We start from the raw sequence: 20,720 nt of genomic DNA on the forward strand, positions 1-20,720 counted from the left end.
CGTGCGTTTGTAGAGTTAGTGGTATAAATATGAAAAATATAATGTAAAAATAGTAATTATAGTTTGCATAAGTAGCATGTCTATATATGAATTTACATGTTTGTTTGTTTTTACGTCCACATACGTATTGCACCATACTGTATAGGCTCAACTTGTATACTGTATTGCACTAAACTGTAATATACTGTACGTACCATGGCTTTGATAAAAGTCATGTGAATACGTCATTTAGGTGTTCTTTCTCTGACAGTATGCTCTGTGCATCTGCGGTTGGAAAAAAAATTAAGTAGCTTAAATGTAGCAAGCTACTTTTGCCATGTAGCTTGTAGTGTAACTTGCTACCTTTTCTGAAGTGTAGCTTTTAGCTTAGCTTAACCAATTTTTCTGTTGGTAGTTTAGCTAGCAAAATTTTGTGTGTGCGTGTGTAGCTTGTCCAACACTGAGATAAAACTATCAAATTGATCATGTGAAATATTTATTTTAGAGCTTGAATTGATAATCAAGAATGACTATTTATCAAAACAGACAATTTAAAATAATCTTTTACTAGCGCTCATCGTTGCTGTGCGGCTTCAAACGCCGCGTATAATCTGTAGAATCTCGCGAGATTGACGAGAGGGATCCCTTCTAGACACGACCCACTCTTGGCAACCCTGTGTAGCTGTGTAATGTCATTCTGGAGGGCTGCCTGGTGCTTGCAGCGCCATCTAGAGTCACTCAACGGAGCGGCACTACAGTCTGCATCTTGAAGAAGAATGGAGGAACTTGCTGTCAAACTCGGGGCGGATGGCATTTATAAAAAATTAATATCTCCCGGAAAAGGAGAGCTTTCATCGTTCCCTGATGGAACAAAGGTAATGTACAGTCCGGTGCACATTTTATGTACATGAAATGTCGAGGTGGTGAAACAAAATATTCTGTAACGAATCAAACGCACATAGCGAGTTTGCAGAATCGGCTTGGTTCGTTCGTTTGGACGAATAATTTGGGCTTGATGCCGCCTGAAAATAACGCACGAGCCGTATAGTGTGACCTTTAATGTGTAGACATCAGTAGGATTAGAGAAATATAACTAAATTATGTGCTGTTTTAATAAGGCCTCGCTGGGTTTTCTGGATTAGCCGTTAGCTAGCTAACCATCAGGCCAAAGTGTTTCTAGCAAGTCAGTCCACTGTCGGCCATCTTTGGAATGCTCTCGGGAGGCTATTTCCAGTCATGTCAGTGCAGCTCCTATCTACTTGAATGGAGAAAGACCAGAATCTCAATAACGGTTGGTCAAGATTACGATCAAAGAAGATATTTCAAATCAGCAGTAAAATCTGACAATACAGGTATCATAAATTGTGATTATTTACCTCATATTATGCTAAAAAAACGCAATTTCGCGTCTTGTATAGCTACTTCTATGTGTTATGATTTGCAGAACTAAAGAGGACAAATGTATAAACTTTCCTGTTTAAAAATCTTAACGTGCTTAACTGAGCAGGTGACAGATGATGAGGACATTGAAAGGCAATGCCGCATGATGTATACACAGGCTGTCATACTTTTACGCAACTTTAGTGCATGTACAGATGAAGTGAAGATGTCTTTGTTTAAAGCATATTGTACACCACTATACACTGCACATTTGTGGTCAAACTATAGGATAGCAAGCTTAAATAGACTTCAAGTAGCATATAATGATGCATTGAGAATTTTATTGAAGAAACCTAGATGGCATAGTGGGAGTGAAATGTTTGTGGCTGCAAGAGTTAAAACTTTTCATGCTGTTTTAAGAAATGTTATGTATACGTTCATTTGCCGGCTCAAGTCTGAAAATGAAATCATTGTGGGCTTATCGAATATAAGGGTCAGTACTATATGCTAGCAATCCAAGCTGTGGAGACATTGGTACCGTTGCATCTTTGTAATACACTGATTTGTATGAATTATAATTTTTATTTTTATTTATGTATGCTGCTCATTTTATGTATTGTCTTGTATTTTAATTGGACCCTGAGTCTGTAATAAAGTTTTGAATAATGCGCATGCGCGTTCTAGAGTTGATTGACAGGTGATGTCTGTATCTAAAAGGTGACTGGCTCTTTTAACTTTAAGGCGGGACTTCCCTTCTACATCCGTTGAGCGCTCAGGGCTCCTTGGTTGAGCGTTCCAATTTCTCCCATTCATTTTAATAGAAGTGGCCCATCTCTGATCAGGCTGGATACCTGATACTACAGTCGAAAGGCGGTCACAGACAGGACGTCTGTGTTTTTTGGCATTGCGAAGGGAGGAAAAGGTGGTTCCACCTATTTGAGTGACAGCTGAACGATATGAACCCCCTAAACCAGTGGTTCCCAACCCTGTTCCTGGAGGCCCCCCAACACTACACATTTTGGATATCTCCCTAATCAAACACACCTGATTCAACTCATCCGCTCGTCAGTGGAGACTCCAAGACATGAATTGGGTGTCAGAAAAGGGAAATATACAAAATGTGCAGTGTTGGGGGGAGAGAGAAACCACTGCCCTAAACAATTGTTTGGGCCTATTTTGTATTGAACACATTTCCCGTGGCAGTGTAAATATGACAGCACCATCATGAGATGTCAGTAATAAATGTTATATTTATTCATGAATTATTCTACTGTAGAGAGCTCAAGCTCTGTAGATACCAGAGATACCATCATCAAAATGTGCATTGTACGCACTGAAATGCTCTGTATTTGATGCAAGAATATATGGGTGTTTATTCAACTTCGGGCGCTTTCATTTACCAGCGGTTGATTAAAATATTTCAGCTTTTTTCTTTTTTGTTATAAGGTCACATTTAAACTGACTTGGAAACTTTTTAACCAGTTCTTCCTTTTTTTTTTTTTTTTAATCTTTTTTTTTCTCAATGACATAGGCTATGTTCAGACTGCAGGCAAATCTGATTTTTTCTCAAATCAGATCTTTTCAGGCAAACTGTCCGCACAATTAATCGCAAGTAATCAAATCAGATTTGCGCGTTCAGACATAACCAACCTATCTACATGGGTTGCTTTGGTAACGACGTAGGTGTACCCACGTGACGATGCTTTCAAAACAGATGCGGGAAAAATGGAGGTGCATCATCTCGCTCTCCAAATAAGCGCCCTGTCCAGTCGCGGTGCAGACTGGTAAATATTGTGATGTTCCGTGCTGCAGTCACGGTCGGCTAATGAATACTTCCGGCATTTCCGTCACCGATTTGTGACGTCATTGTTGTGTGTCGCGTTAAGAGTGACCCAAAAGACCATTTGAAATCCGATTTGAGCAGCCAGAGCGTCCGGACTGAGACGCGTCTGAAAAAAAATCAGATTTAAATTGCATTTGAAACCACCTCCCGATTTGGTTTGAATCAGATTCGGAAAAATCAGATTTCATGTGTTTTTTTTGCTGTCCAGACTATCACTCATGTGGATACAATCTGGATATGTAAAAAAATCAGATTTTTAGTGGCAGTCTGAACATAGCCATATTTGATTGTTTTAGCCTTGTCCCAGACCTAGACTTAAGGTGCACCCAGTCATTTTTTTCCTCATTAATTTTATTTGTACTCCTGAATAAATGAATTGTAATTTTGATACATATGTATAAAATCATGAGCACTCATGTGAGATGAAGACTCCAGTCATATCATTAACTTTATAAAAGTTTTATTCTGCATGGAGAGGGTCCCCCTCATGGGGGCTGCCCTGTTAGAAGCACATAACCAGTCTAACTCTACTCGCTTAATCTCAGTAACCACCCTGTTATTGGACACTTTCACTCTTGGATTAAATTAATCATGGCTGACTGTGAACAGTACATTTCTAGAATGGCATCTGTAATCTAAAACTATTGATTTTGAATGATGCTACATCCACACCATTAAGGTGTCAGTAGATGACCAAGATGACAAAAACAAAAGTGAATGAGTGCACCTTTTAAACTATAAGCTTAAGACCATAACTGACCTCAGCGTGCGCTTGTTGATGAACGGCCTCCTTTTTTACCCATAAAAAAGCGTTAGTTACGTGACAGCTATTGCGCTTCATTTCAAATCATGGAGAGGTTATATATGGGAGAATTAAACATCCGCCGCTCCTTTTGCCATGATGATTCAGATAGATCGCTAATTATTGCTTTGTTCTGTGATGTGTTTCTACAGTCAACATTTGACAAGCGATCATTTGGACAAATTTAGCTGAATTGTAATGATAAATGATTTCATATTGCTGCGCTGCTCAGCGTGAACCGCTAAGGGGTGCGTCTCTATCTGCAGGGGTTTATGAATATACACACAAATTGTTTGATATACAATGAGTACTTTATAGATAAACTTGATAATTTATAGATATTGATTTCTAGATAACTTTCTAGATAAACTTGGTTTAGATCAAATTAATACCTACACTGGCTAAGAATTATTTTGCAGTTTTCTAATTCTATTATTTCTGAACATCTGGGTTTATTAGATTTTAATTTACATTTACACTCCGTTGACACCTTCCCCCTGTGGTGCATTTGTAAATTTTTCTTGCACACCTTTGTTTCCTATAATGAAAAGAACTTGGATTTCTCTAACCAAGTTGCCTTGCATTCTAATAAAGAACATACAATTTGAATCATGTTTGAGTACATTTAAAAGTTGGAAGATTAAAAAATCAAATCATGAATTGTCCATAGGTTTGATAAAAATTAAGATTGATTTATTGTATTTTTTTGCTATATCGCCCAGCCCTTCTTGTTAACCAAGTCGACAAAAGTGTCAATCAAGAGCATGCTTGAGATGAAATATGAGATGAGTGATGTTTGAAGAAAACAAAGAAAAATCAAGGTAAATATAATTTTTGGGCAGAATATTTTATTGGGCATCAATTTCCAATCAAGCTATCATTTTGGCAAATTATGAAAGAAGGGGTGACAGTATTATTTAATTGTGTGTATTTAGGATACATAAAATGTTAGCTATGAAATTAGCCTTAGCAAGACACATGAGTCTGCCATTTAATACTAAAAATGCAGAAATGTCATTTCCATCCCCATCATTTCCACCACAGAATTGTATTAAATACAATATGGAATTTGAGATGTGCTGGAAATGACACTTTGGTGGGAATTTTAATGACTTTCAGGGAAAAAAAGACAAATGATAAATGCTCTGGGATGCATGTACATTTACTGTTGGACATTGTTAGTAGACAAATAAAATAAAAGACTAGGGTGTGAAAAATATTTGTATGAGACTCTAGAAGTCCGTAGTGCTAAAAATGACAGAAGCTGAAGAAACCCATATAGCCTTTACTCTTATGTCTTATTAGTTTTTTGGGGGGCTCAAAGTGCAAATGTTCAGAAACATTAACTATCTAAATTCATCAGGGAAATAGGTGAAATGTCGTATAAAAATGATAACATGAATATTATCCTTCTAAGGAAAAGTATTTCCCCCCTTGTAAGGTCAAGTTTCATTACCGCACTAGCCTTTGTGATGGCACGGTGCTGGATGACTCCAGGACCATGGGAGGTCGCAGCAAACCTATGGAGCTCATACTGGGGAAGAAATTCAAACTTCCTGTGTGGGAGCAAGTGGTAACCACTATGAGAGAGGGTGAAGTGGCTGAATTCACCTGTGATGTCAAGGTCAGTGACTGTCAAACAACTAGTATTTATGAACAAGTCAAGTCAGTTTTATTTGTATCGCACTTTTCACAAAACATATTGTATCAAAGCTACTTTTTAAAAAAAGAGCCTGAACAGTCAACTGCATCAATCTAAAAAAATCTATATTCTTAAGAACATTTATTTTTGTAACAGCATACAGCTCTATATCCTATGGTTTCTCTGTCACTACGCAACATCAGCCAAGGAAAAGACCCACTGGAAGGACAGAGACATTGCTGTGGAATAGCCCAGGTGCACTCACATCATTCATTAGGTTACCCAGATCTGGATAAGTTGCAGGCCAATCCTCAGCCTTTAGTTTTTACTCTGGAAATGCTACAGGTGAGAAACAGTAGCATGATGTCATTGTTGGAAGTACAATTTTACAGTTGTAAAGTGAATTACTATTTGGTTTTATGATATTTGTGATACATTCCTTTAAATCCTCTCTTCCCAAGGTGTTGCCTCCTGGCTCCTTCCAAATGGAGATATGGGCAATGACAGATGATGAGAAGCTGGAAGCCATACCACACATCCATGAGGAGGGAAATTCGCTCTTCAAGAGTGGAGATATTGTAGGAGCTTCTGAGAAGTACTACAGTGCAATAGCCTGTCTGAAGAGCTTGCAGATGAAGGTTTGCCTTAATAGTGATTAAGCATTCATACAACATATACACCTTACCCTAGATTTTGTACCCTTTAGCCATGTATAATTATATAATTTCCAGTGTGATTTATGCACAGAAAAGCCACCATCAGTGTCTAAATTTACCGGAAGTTATTCCCTGCCTAACATGACTTGCATTATATTGTACTGAAGTTAGCCATAAAATATGACATTTTCTGTTTTTAGGAGCGGCCAGGTGATGAGACATGGATCAAACTTGACAACATGATCACTCCTCTCCTCCTCAACTACTGCCAGTGCAAGCACCTCCTGGGCCAGTACTATGAGGTTTTGGACCACTGCTCTTCTATCATCAACAAATATGGTATAATAATAATAATTCCCTCAGCAAAAGTCAATTTTCAAAAGGCATAAATCAACTGACAACAGTCACACTTAGAAAACTACTTTCATCGTGAATATTATTATTTTTTTGTTAAAGTCGGCATGAAACGGAAGTTGCGACCAACTTCCTTATTGTGACGTATTGCTGAGTGAAATGGCTTATCGAACAAGAAAAAAAAGAAAAAGGCAGGACTTGAGTTTATCCATCAGTTGTTGATTGGATTGTGAAAAGTAGGCGTTGCATACAGAAATGGAGGCAGATCTTAATGTGAGTTCAGTTTGCAGTCGACACACAGAGACACGCACACACCCCTTCCACCATGCTGCTCGTACCAGAGCCGGTTACCGGGGAAATTGAGCAGCGATCTCAATACACTAATGATCTAACTGACAACATTAAAGTTTTTGCACCAGAACAGTCATAATTTAATAATGTATGATAATTTTCCATTGCAGCCTTAGATCTTTTAAATGGTGTATTGGTTGACCAGGTTACTTAATAAAGCGATACTGTACACATGTGCTGAATGTAAACTATTGAAAACAAAGGTTGTCCACGGCCTTCAGGAATAAACTAGTTAAAACAGTCAAGACATTTGAAACATCCCTTTACTCACGAGTCTGGTAGTGTTTAACTGCCCCATTTTTCAATAACAGTTCCTTTGCAAAGCTTGAATCATATTGTGTCTGGTTCACAAGAAATCCACACTGATATGAGCTGAAAACGCATACAATCCACGCTGAAATGTTCTGAATATGCAAACGTAATACAATCCATGGTGATGTGGGTGCTTCAAGAGGCCAAACCAGAGACGCCGGACTTCACAGAAGCGACATCTCGCACATCTTCTGCGTTTTTTTACACACAGAACGGTATGTGTTTCTCCCAGTCAGTGGCAGCAGCAGAATGAGACGCATTTTTAGAAGTTGCGCTTGTACCGCTCTTAAAACGCACAGCACATCGCCAGAAACGCATCGAAATGATCAAAGACTACTATCTAGTGCATATATACAAAAGAATAAAAAAATTGCACAGATGGGTGCAAAAACTATCCAGGACACTTTCAAAACAGCACAGAAGCAAACAGCAAGATGAAACAGGATGGAGGTCTCCTTTTTAGAGTTCTAAGCGGACTGCGTCTTTTGAAAGCATCACAAAATGCATGATAGCAGTTAATGCCGTTCATCTAGTGCATGTTAATGTAGAAAAACATTTAAATCCAGACAGGCACATGAAGGTGTCCTGTGTGAGTCTTCTTTGTTGTAGATGAATCTCTCATGACAGGCCCTCTCTCCTCTTCATCTGTGTGGCAGAGTACCAGTAGGCGGGGCCATGGGTGCGACGTTGTAAAAGTGAGCGTTGATGTCTTGCTGTAGAGGCAGTCTTTTGCTGATGTATTGTTCTTTGTGATGTCACAAAACACAAATTCCAAATGAGCCATTTCAACAGCCTGGTTTAAATAAATGCTCTTTTTTTATTGAGGAAGTTTTCGGTTCGAAAACTTACAGGATGTTTTTATAGTACAGTGACCTCTTATATGTCAAAAGATCAAGGAAAATTTGATTCTTCATGTCATGACACTTTTAATACATAGCCAGCCCATAAACACACAGTGCATTGTGGTTTTTGCTTACTATGTGACTGAAGCCGTTGAGAAATGAGCGAGTAAAAGATCACAATATTGCAACGTTTTGAATCACAATACACTAAATTTAATGGGTAAAAAGAACACTTACTCGTGCTGTGGTAGGTAACAGGGTTTTGTTAGGGAAACAGCTGAAGAAACAACTCTTCATTTCTGCATTAGCTGCTCTGAAGCCAGGTTTGTTTACATGACAGATTCTTGAAACTGACTAGCACTTGCGTACATCAGCAAAGAAGAGTCTGTCATATCACCGGAAGAGCAAGTTATGACATTTTGATTAAAGATTAGGAGGTCAGATTTTTAAATAAAATAGCTAGGGCTGTACGATATGGAGGAAAAATGCAATATGTTAATCCTATGATGACATCATCAGGGTGCGCTGAACACTGGAACCCCTACCGCTCAAACTGAATTTTATTGGAATAAAAAAGGACTGTGTATTATAAAGATCACAAGCATAGTTGTCTTTTATTCCAAATTGCATATAGACTGTATAAAATATATACAGTTTTACCAATATCTGTGTAGCAGATATTAAAATTCATCTTCAGTTATTTGTAAAAAAGCATATGAAAATATAATTAACTTCCTCATATTATGGGATATCCTAAAATAATCTGTTGTAAAATATATATATATTTTTTTACATTAATTCATGTTTGTGTTCATTTCAAAATTAGTTAATTGAATGTAGGACTTTTATTTTGAAAATGATGTCTAGAAGAGCTTGCCAGAGATTCGTGTTTCGTACCTGCTCTCAGTCCGTGCTGAACTTGAGAATGAGAGGAATAATTCACAGGATAATCCATTAATTGAAACTCATTCTTTGATATATCCACATTGATCCACAGCGGCCAATAAACAAGCAAAGTCTGAGTTTGTATACCGGCGTCTGGTGTCATTATCTGCACAGGACAGAGCTGGATACAGCTACATATTTACAAATGTGACTACATCATTTGAGTCAGATGTAGTTTTTGGAAAAACACAATTTTAATCTCTTAAGAGATTAAAATAAATCTTTTCATGTTTTTTTAATGGTGCATGTGACAGATTGCAATAGCTGCACATTCAAACGGAGTGGGGCACAATGCTCTCTCCAATTTAAAGCACACAAAAAAAAAAAAAAACATGAATTTACATCAGAGGGTATGTTGAAAGATACAGCATAACTTACTGAAATGTGTCTTCTCACGTTATCGCCCAGTCTGTTAAAGTTTAAATGACAATCGAGAAAATGAATGGGGAAAATCCTGAGCCCTGTAGCACTCATGGGATCAGCGCATATGCATATTGCACACACGCACACACATACACCAGATGACAAACTCGAGTCCATATCTATTCTCTGCTATCTACATTGCAATGAACGTTACTTTAATAAAATAATTATCGCAAGCGATATGCATAATCGCAAGATTTACATTTGCGATATTTCGATAAATTTGATATATCGTGCAGCCCTAAAAATAGCAAAAAATGCATGGATGAATCGTTCACAATAAGACCAGTAACGTGTATTAATAAAATAAATAGGGTCCATTTTGATTTCATGCCGACTTTAAGAAGCACTTGTTCAATCCTTCCTCTACCCTGCTCTAACACAGTGTACTTTACTAATATGGCTATTCTAAATGTTAATAAACATACTTTTTAGTTTAACAGATTGACATTATTCATAATCTGCATTCAGTTGCCTATACTCCTTGTCTTTCTAACAGATAATGTGAAGGCATATTTTAAACGGGGAAAGGCTCATGCAGCAGTATGGAATGAGGCTGAGGCAAGAGCTGACTTTGCCAAAGTGGTTGCATTAGACCCATCACTGGACACCTCAGTTGCAAAGGAGTTGAAAGCAATGGAGGACCGCATCCGGGAAAAACAGAAAGAGGAGAAGGGACGCTACAAGAATCTCTTCAGCTACAGTGGCAAAGCTTCTGCTGCAGCTACCACGGTTAGTTCAGTTTTTCATTATAAAAGGACTTAAGAATCTAGATCAGTGCTACTCAACACATGGCCCTAAAACAAATTTTTTGTGAATCAGGTGATGTTGTCATCATCGTGGCAACTGTCACTCCAGAGCAGTGGTGATGGTATATACTGTGCGACAGTAGAAATGTGTCAACCAGCTGTACCGATTATACCGCAGTGCAATAAATCACCAAGCAGAAAACTATGGTCTACTCAAAAAAACTTTTGCTGATGAGCGCTTAAAATGTAGGCCACTTATTTGATTATATTTGAAGTGATTTAGTTTTAAAAGTCGTGTCTGGTATTAACACAGAGTATAGGTTGTTTATGGTTGCCATGCAGTGTCACAACTGCATTATATGGCGTATTATAATATAATAATTGGCTATTTTAAGGCTTCAAATGTGGCTCAGACAGTCATATTTGTTTTATTTTTGGAGTCTTTAAGTTTTACATAATGAGAAGCTGTATTTGTAAAGATGCAGACTTAAGATTTTTTATAACACATGAATCAAATCTTTAGGTTTAGGTTGAAGTTCCAAATAAAGAGAACATTGTGAAGTACCTTTCATTTGAAGTATTTAGTACACTGGATTATCACAAATAGGCAATTACTACATGGCTATAATATAGAAAACATGTTGGGTCAAGTTTGTCATCAAAAAATGTAATTACTCATAAAATCAGAGTTTTGTTACAATTTACTACACATAGCCTATACACTTTTTCAATTATAAAATCATTCTTAAATGAAATTAGTTTGCTGTGTGGCCCTTGAGGCTAATGGGATCCTGCTTTGTGGTTGAGTAGCCCTGACTTTAATAAACTATAGCTTAGCCACCAGAAATGTTCCTTTGTTCAATAACATGTGCTGAATTTTTCTCTTTAGGGCTGAAACAAAGATGAACATTTAGTTTCCCATTATAAGGAGAGATGCCGTTGTGAAGCCATTGTTACGTTGGAGCACATGCACTCTGATAAATATATATCCATCACAAGTCCTTGTAACCCATCTCGTACACCATTGGCTTTCTCCAAACATCACCACCTTATTGTTTTATCATCTCCTTGTGTCCTTTTGGTAAACCGATATGTGAAGTGAGGAGAGCATCCAGTGTCTTTAGTGCATAGGTTTGAATGGTCTGCCATCAATTCCTCCTGAGTTACCCATCATTTGATGAAGAGTTAAAGAAATGAAAACAACTGTGCTATTCAAAGTTGGCAAAGGAAACTACAGCTCCTATAAATCAGGACTGGGTAAATACCAGCTCAATGCCTAGACTTATTTTGCATATTCAATCTTTAGACTGAGCTGATGGAAATTCTCACAGAACGCTGTGCAGTAAAGTCAGTTTGATGGAAACAAACTGGAAAGACAGTCTGAAGATAACAGAATGCCAGTCTGATTAAGTTGCATTTCTACCAGTATATCCCCCATTTATGTTTTTCTTTTTTGTATTTATCATGTTTCTAAATTGTATTGCTATTGTAGTCAATGTATGATACTTTTTTTTTTTTTTATCTTGAAAGAAAAATTAAGAAAATAAATGTTAAATGTCAGGCATTGGTAGGCCTATGAAATATGAAAGTGAAAGACAATATTGTAACACTGTGATAGCACTAGTTAAAAAAATCCACTTTCTCATCATTGAAGCAGTAAACATATCTTTCCCTTTTTTTTAGTTATCACAGTTATGCCTATATATGTGTCACTACAAATAAATTTATATTTTCTTAATGCCTTTTAAATACATGTTAAACTGCAGCTATTCTGCATTTGTGACTGAAACCAAATAAAATTATTTGAAAAATCACTCCCTCCACCCCATTTTCACTAGCACAACATCTTGCAATTTATCAATGAAAAATCAGACATTTTGTTTATTGATTTAAATACAGAATTGCAAAAATTGGGCTTAAAAAATTGCGACGCTAAAACGCAATAACTAAATGAGGTGTACATAGGGGTAGATGGGGACAGAGCTATGTATGATGGACAAAGTAGGTCAGTAAGAAAGATAGAAAGTGGTGTTGGTGTAAATAGTTGGCAGAGAGTCTGTGAGAGAACAATGGGGAGACAAGTACCAGAGGGAGGTTATGGGTAGATGTTATGTGCGAGCACTTCGCTCTGTCTCTGCTAGACACTCCCGGACAAGAGCACGTGCGTGGATGATACCTGATGAAAAAAAGAAACAAATTGGATTTTCAAACACGAATGAATGTTAATCAGCAAGTGCTTACAGGAAAAATTCAGCATGACTTTAAAGAAAAGAGTAAGCAGCTACTATAAGTGCTTGTGATGATATTTACGACAGTGCACGACAGGCCATTTGCAAATGGTCTGAGCTCTACTGATTAGTGTGTGTAATGCAACTATAACAACCAGGCTGCGATGTTATTGGAAAAAAAAAGAAATCATTTGATGATCCAGACTTTAATTATTGTAAAAATAAACAGCCCTGACCTTTGAATTGTGTGTATATATACACTGTACATGTATCCTAAGGGTGTAAAAATGCATCTGACATTTCGATGCAGCGATTACAGAATTTATCATAATTACTATTTTAATACCCAATTTGATAAAGATACCATATGAGATTACACAAGCCTTCTTCCAACAGCGCAGAGAGCATGCGAGATTGAAAGGGGAAAAGCATACTTCAAAATGAAGAAAGTTCATCCTGCCGAGTTTACTCCCTGCGACACAAAGAATAAGCAGATGGATGCTGCCGAGTTCGGCTTTCAGTGTCAAGATTCATAAATGTTTGTCCATTTGAACAAAGTTAATTGTTGCTTTCTTCTCAGATTATGACATGTTCATATTAATTTACATCTCTGTAAAACATGCCATTTCTCCATAAACTAATTTAACCCTGAATAGAACAGTATAAAATGTGAATGAGAGAAAACACTCACTCGTTCACTTCACTCTCTTTATAGTGAATGCCACATAATGGACCATATAGGGAAAATGGAGCGATTACAGACTGTTCTGAAGGGAACTAATCAGTTAAAAGCTCATTGCCGGTTGATTCAAGTTCCCTATGATTGGTCAATGACATATGGCAGCCACGAAAAACATTCTTGTGAACGTGCAGCGGAGCCGCCTCCATTCTGCAGTCTATCCCACTGAAAATGTGCTTGATTTAAACATGGGCCTTATCTGTCTGCGTATGACATATTTCATTTGTAATTATTGGTGCAGTGAATGTTAACGATACATGATGATATTGCACATCCATAACGCTTATTCCATGGTTTACATACTGTCCATTTGTGTGTTTGTTTGCAACAAGTCATTGTTGTATTATGGTATCCTTTATTCATTTAAAATCTATAATGCATGAAACAGAAGTATAATTTTTCTGTTTATATATGCAGAAAAATTCCACACATGAGCCAAACCTCCTTTGTCCTATATGCATCTGTGACTCTAGTGCTCATGTCTAGTGAATGTCTGCTGTTTAAATAAACAACGTTCAGTAAAAACGTAAAATCTTCTTTCTGCACATTTTTGACAATAATTATGAATCATTCTGAATTGGATTAAATCTTGACCAGATTTCAAGATGCATTGTATGGTAAAGAATCGTAATCGAATCAAAGTCAGTGCAAATGTTTACACCCCTAATATATACATATGAAAATCTCCATTTCCTGTGTAGGAAAACACTGTTCTATCGTGGATGAGAGGTGTAAGCATTGCGAAATTAATGCATTTTCAAACAAAAATGTATTAGTGAGGATGTGGCCTGAGAGATCCCTATCACCACTACAGCCTTTAAGAGACAGTTCACCCAAAAATAAAAGTCTGTCATTATTCACTCACACTCATGTCCTTCCAAATCCATCTATCTTCCTTCCAAATCTGCCTGACTTACTTTCTTCCATGAAATGCAAAGGAGACGGTAGGAACTGACAACCTTGGACAACATCCACTTTCATTGTATGGGAAAAAAGCAGCATCAACATTCTTCAAAATATCTCTCTGTGTTCCATGATGAAAGAAAGAATGTTATATGGGTTTGGAAAGACATGAGGGTGAGTACATGATTACAGAATGTTCATATTTGGATGAACTAACCCTTTAAGCCCAGGGGGGCTACATGTGTCACTGGCTGTTTCAAATGTTCTGCATTCAGAAGGGTTGATTTGAATACCTCTCTTCAGTCTTTCCATGGCACTTTTGCTGCCGGCATAGGTAGGCCGAATTTCACGGCTCATCTCCTCAATGACAGAGAGAAGCTCACTGTAGGTGGATCCCTGGGACACTTTCACTGGCTGGGGAAAACAGAAAAGGGCTGTTGCGGAACTGAATGATACCTCTTTGCAGATCTTATACTGGTGTCTGGCACAATGTGGGTGTGTCAATCTGCTCCCTAGTTCAGTAGTCAAGGCACTGATCAGGGAGTCGTCCATTTCTAGGGCTGTCCCAATCGCAGAATTGTTCCAGTGCGCTGAAACGTTAGCTCCCTAAAAATTCCCAGAATGCACCGGAAAAACCAGGGAGTATCGTTGCTCACCATGTTCCCTTACCGGAAAAGTTGTCATGTCTTCTTAAGTTTCTCAAGTCAATGAAGACGAGTGCAAGTGTAAAATTAAGCCTTATTTTCTTTTTAAAAGAGATGTTGTTTGTAATATCTTTCATCCGTAATGTGCATGAAAGGGAAACACTTAAATATTAAGAGTTTTTAGAAGATTAAAAATATACTCCTTTATTCTTTTATAATAACACTACATTTTAATATCTACCACAAAACTGCTCAACAGTGTCATTTACACAGCAATGTTGTTAATAACCGCTGCATTTAAACACACAACCTCGTTATCATGTCGCAGGTGATTTGAGTCATAAGTGTCCCAATGTTCAGTGGATGAGCACCCTTGCTAGTGCCCGAATTCGTGTTCACGACAGTGGCGGCCCGTGCATTTGAAGACTTGGAAAACACTGTTTCACAATTAATAAGACACCCTATGCCTATGGACATTCATACATTACATCACAGCCAAATAATAATACCAATTGACATTTTTAAAACACGTCCATGCACGAAAGCCAAAACCAAGAAGGTCTAATACCAGGAAAAAGCTATCTAATAATATTTGCGATCTAAATGTTGCAATTATTTTTGTTTCGGAAGGGTACACATTTACTTTTCAAAACTTAAGCTGACGCCAGCCTAATTTGCACTTAGAAAACTCCTGATGTTGCTATAATAATGCAAAAAGCACTTACCAATTTACTTGAAGTGAAAATCAGCCCTCCTTTCCTGTTAACATCTCAAGATTTTAAATCCATAAGGATCTCTTTCTCAATGGCGATAGTGGCAGTGACAGCCAACTCGTCAGCTAAATCTCGCGCTCTTCACGTTCAAATTATGTACATCACTTAAAGCGTTATTGCGTCACTCAAGGCCAGCTAGAACAAATAAATAAATCTGATTGGCTGATGAATCTGACAATCTGACTTTAGATGCCTATTCATTTGAACTGTTAAGGGATTCTGAAGAAATTCTAAAAGCTTAACGGGGTGGAGCTCAGACTCACGCTGGTTTGGAAGCGCTCTGCTTTGGGCATGCGATCTGTGAACCAGTCGTCATGCTTCGCTTGTAAGGATCAAGGAATAAATTCCGACTGGATAAACTATTAATTGTTTGCTATTCGTTTTCAGATGAATTAGGTGTGGAAAGTGATTGAAAATAAATAGGCAAAAAGTTGAATGAGAATGAAAAAATATGTATTTATTAGACATGTTAGGCCAGCAGAGAAGGCTTTGCTGGCCCTGAGAATTCACCACTGGTTCACGATATACTGATTCACGACATAGTGAGCTAGGGAGCGAGATGAGATGCACCCAAAGTTAACTGCAAAACATCCTTGCATGCATATCGGGAAAATTGTGTAGAGCTTAGGGAGAAAATCTGAAATTCAAATGACTTTTAAGACTCAAGATTGCTTATTTGTGTAAAGCCCCAATTAAAAAAAAATGTATGTACTTGCACAAAGCCCATCGATGGTGGACCAAAGTCACTGAATGCTGGTCTGAAGTTCGATGAGGAGGGCAGTGATGGAGAAGAGCCGCAGGATCCTGTAACCAAACAGTGAGGGAGACCAGTCACAAATCAAGGAAACGTGAAAAGAGCAACTCAACCAATGATATTTCACCACCCAACATGTATATGGAAGGAAGTGGGGAAAATAAAGCCAAGATCAGATAAATGGTGTGATGGCAAATCACCCTCACAAATGAGTAAGAAAACAGCACCCCTAGGTTTTTAAAGTAAAGTTTTATAGTAGGGTGCGGTGAACAGCACACTATAGAGCGCAACAGTCGGGTTCCCGAAGTAAAAATCCCATTATTTTTTTCCATAGACAAATAGATTTTTAACAATAACTTATAAACCTTTAAAGACATGTTCATTGTATGTTTCATTACAACACATTACACAACGCATAATAACAGTTCAAATTAATGCAGATTAAAAAAAAATAAAAATAAAGTATATGCAATGTAGAGATGCCGTGGTGTGTGTTTTTGACGGTTAGATTACCATCTGAGAAAAAAATTGTAGTTAACCGGTTTTACAATGATAATTACAAAAATGCATATCATATAACAACTGTCTAAGTGGACATATTTCTGGGGGATATGTGGATGCTAAGGGAAGCCCTATAATAAGAAAACTAATATACAGACACTCAAAAACAAAATAAATAGGGGGTAATAAGAGACACTCAAATCTAGGGCACGACACCGCTTATTTACATCCCGAGCTCAGAGATGTGCTTAAGTGTAAACAGAGTGCTTCAAAAGTGCGTAAATGTAAGATTATTGTGAGTGCGCAACATGTAGTTCATGGCACTAAACAGTTTTTTTCTTCTGCATCAGTTTATTAAAGCAATCCGTTGTCTGTCAGACACCCAAACATAAAGAATCGGCAACAGACTCTATACAAATCCTCTCCACAGCCTTACAAATAAACCTGTGGACCATGCATAATAATGAGAACATTGCTTACAGCAGGCAATTTAAAGTCCCGATAATGACTAAAACTGACATTTATTGTTGAACGCGATGAATTTGTACAGAAGCAATGCTTAAATAACGAGGACAAAGGCGCAACTTTTCAAAGTTTACTCGCTGACAGTAACTACACGCAATGCACCGCACGCTGTCAGCATGCTTAAACATTACAAGAAGTGCCATCTTTAATTCATCACTTTAAAATCAACACAGCTAAAAATATTAAACTTACTAGTTTGTTGTTGGACAACTAGTGGAGCATCCTGTCCCATTTGTAGAATGTTTATCTTTCTATGACTTTCTGTCTGCATAATTTACATCCGTCGTCTAGAGTCAGTCATATAAATGCTCCCAAACAGGCGATTTAAGTAGCTTTTTTTATGGATATGAGTCTGGTAGATAGAATTCCTCTGTTATATTTCGGAATTTGTGTGTTTAAGCTTCAGTTTGTGAATTGAAAGTTCACGTTCAGTTCGCGACACCTGGCCATTAAAACACCATGCGGCCACCGTCCGTAACCATAGCAACAGCTCTGGTACCCACACAGAGTTTTCCCATTTAGGCTTACAAAATCTTTTGAAAAACTCTTTTATATTATATATTTATACATTACATATAATATTTTTGCCATGTGTAAATAAAGAACTTCACGGTTTTTAACCATGGATTCTAAATTCTTAGTTAAATTAATAATGATATTTTTAATCGCAGTTAATAGTAAAACCGTATAATCGCATTATGCATACTCTCAAATATTTTTTCACTATCATATCAAACATTCAGAAAAAGCATTAGGCTTAATGTTTCAGAAAAAATTTACACTTTCAGAAAATTACAATGCCTGAAATCTGCTTTCCTCACCATGAAAAACAACTGATAATTTCTATGGACACCTTTAACATCTTCAGTGACTCCACATATGACTCATGTGATAGATTTCATGTTTTCTAAATTCATAGGAAAGTTTTGTGTGGGTAACAGACCTACAGACCGAAACTGTACATTGTCTGCCACTGACTGTCTTGGGTGTTTTATTCCTGCAGGGGGCGCCTGACGCTCTGAACACCGAATCCTCCATGCACCCGTATTTAAATCTAAAAACGCTTTATATCCATATGGAGACATTTTACACTGGATAGTTATTTTTAATAAAAACTGATAATTGCAAGAATTCATACCTGTGAATGAAAATCCAATTCAGCATTATCTATAAAAACATTTTTAACAATCCTCATCCAGTAATAATAAACGACTGAGTTCATGCATCCTGGCCAGCGCTGAGAAAAGTAACAGGTACCACGTGACACCACCATCTAGTTGGGTGATACCAACTTGTACGATGGAGGGGGGGACTACAGTTTTTTGTCTCAATATGTCAGACTCACAGCCATGCAATGGCAAGGTATCTCATATTAAATTATTTTTAGCATTGATAAATATATATAAACAAGGACAGATGAATGATTGGGGGGGGGACAAATCACATCCTTCACAGCATTGGAGGGACATGTGCCCCTTGTCTCCCCCAATTCTACGCCAGTGCTTCCTATCATCTTTCATGTTGACACACCCCTTCCAACGTCCCAACTCAGAAACTCGTGTATCATCTAGGTTTCCGAGTTTCCCACTCGTTAATACGACTTCGCGGGGTCATTCATGTGCTCGGAACTCGTAATTACTATACTGCTGACTCCAATTATAGATCCACCAATCAGAGAACCGTGGTCAAGATAGCCCTCCAAATAAGACCGGAAGCAAACACCCACTTCAATGACGCACGCTGAATGACGCAAACGAGTCGGTCTCCCTGCACTTATATACTTGTGTACATCAGAATATTTCGCAATAAACATAAACAATGCTTCAATACTTATAATAAACAACCTAAAATTAATAATTGTATATATTTCCATATTTTTATATTCGATCATGTCATTCGCAATGCTTCAAGGGACTGTAGTCTGTGCCCTCGTTCAAGACAGTAAGTACACAGACTTGTACCTTTGACTTTTTGTTGGATTTTCAAATACTTTTTTTTTTTTTTTTGCCTTAAAATAAAAGTCAGTAATGTTGCGATTTACCTCGGAGCTGATTGGTTTGGTTCATGCTTTACAACTCTTTAGTGGAGTTTTTTTTTTTTTTTTTAAGTCTATGAAAGAAATAAATGGGGAAAAATACTTCCGGAACCCAGACGCTGAATAAGTGGGCGGGGCAATGTTACGTTCTATTCAACTACATTCATGTAATAAAGACAGATGGCTATGGCTCCTTTAACTCCTCCCTTTTTATCCGTGCCTCTGACCTGTTTTACAATAGGTTGACTGACCCTTACCTCAGGATTAAATATGGTGAATGTGAAGAGATAATGGACAAATAATACCTCAAATGTAATGTTTAATACAACAAAAAAAATAATGAAAACAAAATGCACAAAGAGCACAACGAAACTCACCTGGTGGCGTGTGGTTGGAGCCGGTGGGTGCGGGGGCGATCGGCTTGTAACTCATATTTACACCGCCCTCGACTGAAGCTACGCTTGGTGTACAGTTTTTGGTTTTCTCCAGAGTGCAGAGTCGATTGGCTTTGGTATTTGAGGCAGGCACGATGTTGATCTAAAGTAAACACAAACAACACATACATAAAGATACATATCTAGGAGAGATATGACAGAAAAAGACAACCACTGAACTTTACCGGCTTGAAACCCCGACTTGCCAACTCAACTGCTTGTATTTGATCGACTTTATCACAATTTTCTACTTACGTAAAATAACATATTTCAAATACAAATACGCGTTATATTCGGCATATTAAACACAGTAGAGGATGCCAGTAATGGCATATCAAAGGTAAATTTAACTACCCACCTCTTCCGCGAGCTCGCTCGACAGCGACACGCGCTAAATATCCAACAAGCCGACAAATACAGCGAACAACAGCCACTGTGGGCACTTCGCGATATCTTGGACTGTTGAACGGTGGTTTTAGACGTTAACAAGTTGAGTTAACAACTGTTCGAGTAAAGTGAATGGGGAATATATCACACGGGAATAGTTTCGCTACGCGGAGGTGCCGATTCTTATCCGCGCTTCCAGCGCGTGCTAGCCTGCTATGTTGTTTTCCCATGATACTCGGCAAAAAGAGTGACTGCGTCATCAGGCCGCCCGGCACGCGCATGTGCCCTCTCTCTATTCTACAATAAGATGCTATTCTGGAATTTTCGTGTACTGTAGGTGTTTTGGAGGGAATGTGCTGGGAAAGGATTTGGAAAACAATCTAAACTGGTCTGATCCTTTAAGTATTTTATTCTGTATTATATTTGGGGGGGAACAAGGGCGACATGAACTGGGGAGGTCTTCAAAACATTGTGTAAGAAAATATTAAAGGAATAGTTCACCCAAAAATGAAAATGATC

At 37.8% G+C, this 20,720-nt stretch overlaps 2 protein-coding genes across 3 annotated transcripts; one reads left to right on the plus strand and one right to left on the minus strand.

Annotated features, from left to right (window-relative positions):
* The first annotated feature begins 701 nt into the window (after positions 1-701).
* On the plus strand, positions 702-12,092 carry LOC127445447 (AH receptor-interacting protein-like). Of its 2 annotated transcripts, XM_051705530.1 has the most exons (8): positions 727-854; positions 4,727-4,825; positions 5,446-5,628; positions 5,803-5,991; positions 6,108-6,284; positions 6,503-6,641; positions 10,029-10,261; positions 11,168-12,092. In XM_051705530.1, the coding sequence occupies exons 3-8, from the start codon at positions 5,506-5,508 to the stop codon at positions 11,171-11,173; spliced, it is 867 nt and encodes a 288-aa protein (XP_051561490.1). In that variant the 5' UTR covers positions 727-854; positions 4,727-4,825; positions 5,446-5,505; the 3' UTR covers positions 11,174-12,092. The 2 variants fall into 2 exon arrangements, with proteins under 2 accessions (XP_051561489.1, XP_051561490.1); XM_051705529.1 differs by lacking the exon at positions 4,727-4,825 and having other exon boundaries at positions 702-854.
* A 72-nt stretch (positions 12,093-12,164) lies between these two features.
* LOC127445455 (cyclin-dependent kinase 2-associated protein 2-like) lies at positions 12,165-20,430 on the minus strand. The gene is made up of 5 exons (XM_051705545.1): positions 20,173-20,430; positions 19,758-19,917; positions 16,278-16,369; positions 14,442-14,562; positions 12,165-12,454 (listed from the first exon to the last, which is right to left on the minus strand). Exons 2-5 carry the CDS (start codon positions 19,810-19,812, stop codon positions 12,387-12,389), a joined length of 336 nt encoding a protein of 111 aa, XP_051561505.1. The 5' UTR covers positions 19,813-19,917; positions 20,173-20,430; the 3' UTR covers positions 12,165-12,386.
* Between the last annotated feature and the right edge of the window lie 290 nt (positions 20,431-20,720).

The sequence above is a fragment of the Myxocyprinus asiaticus genome, chromosome 8 (genome assembly GCF_019703515.2).
Source record: "Myxocyprinus asiaticus isolate MX2 ecotype Aquarium Trade chromosome 8, UBuf_Myxa_2, whole genome shotgun sequence".
In the NCBI taxonomy this organism is placed as follows: domain Eukaryota; kingdom Metazoa; phylum Chordata; class Actinopteri; order Cypriniformes; family Catostomidae; genus Myxocyprinus; species Myxocyprinus asiaticus.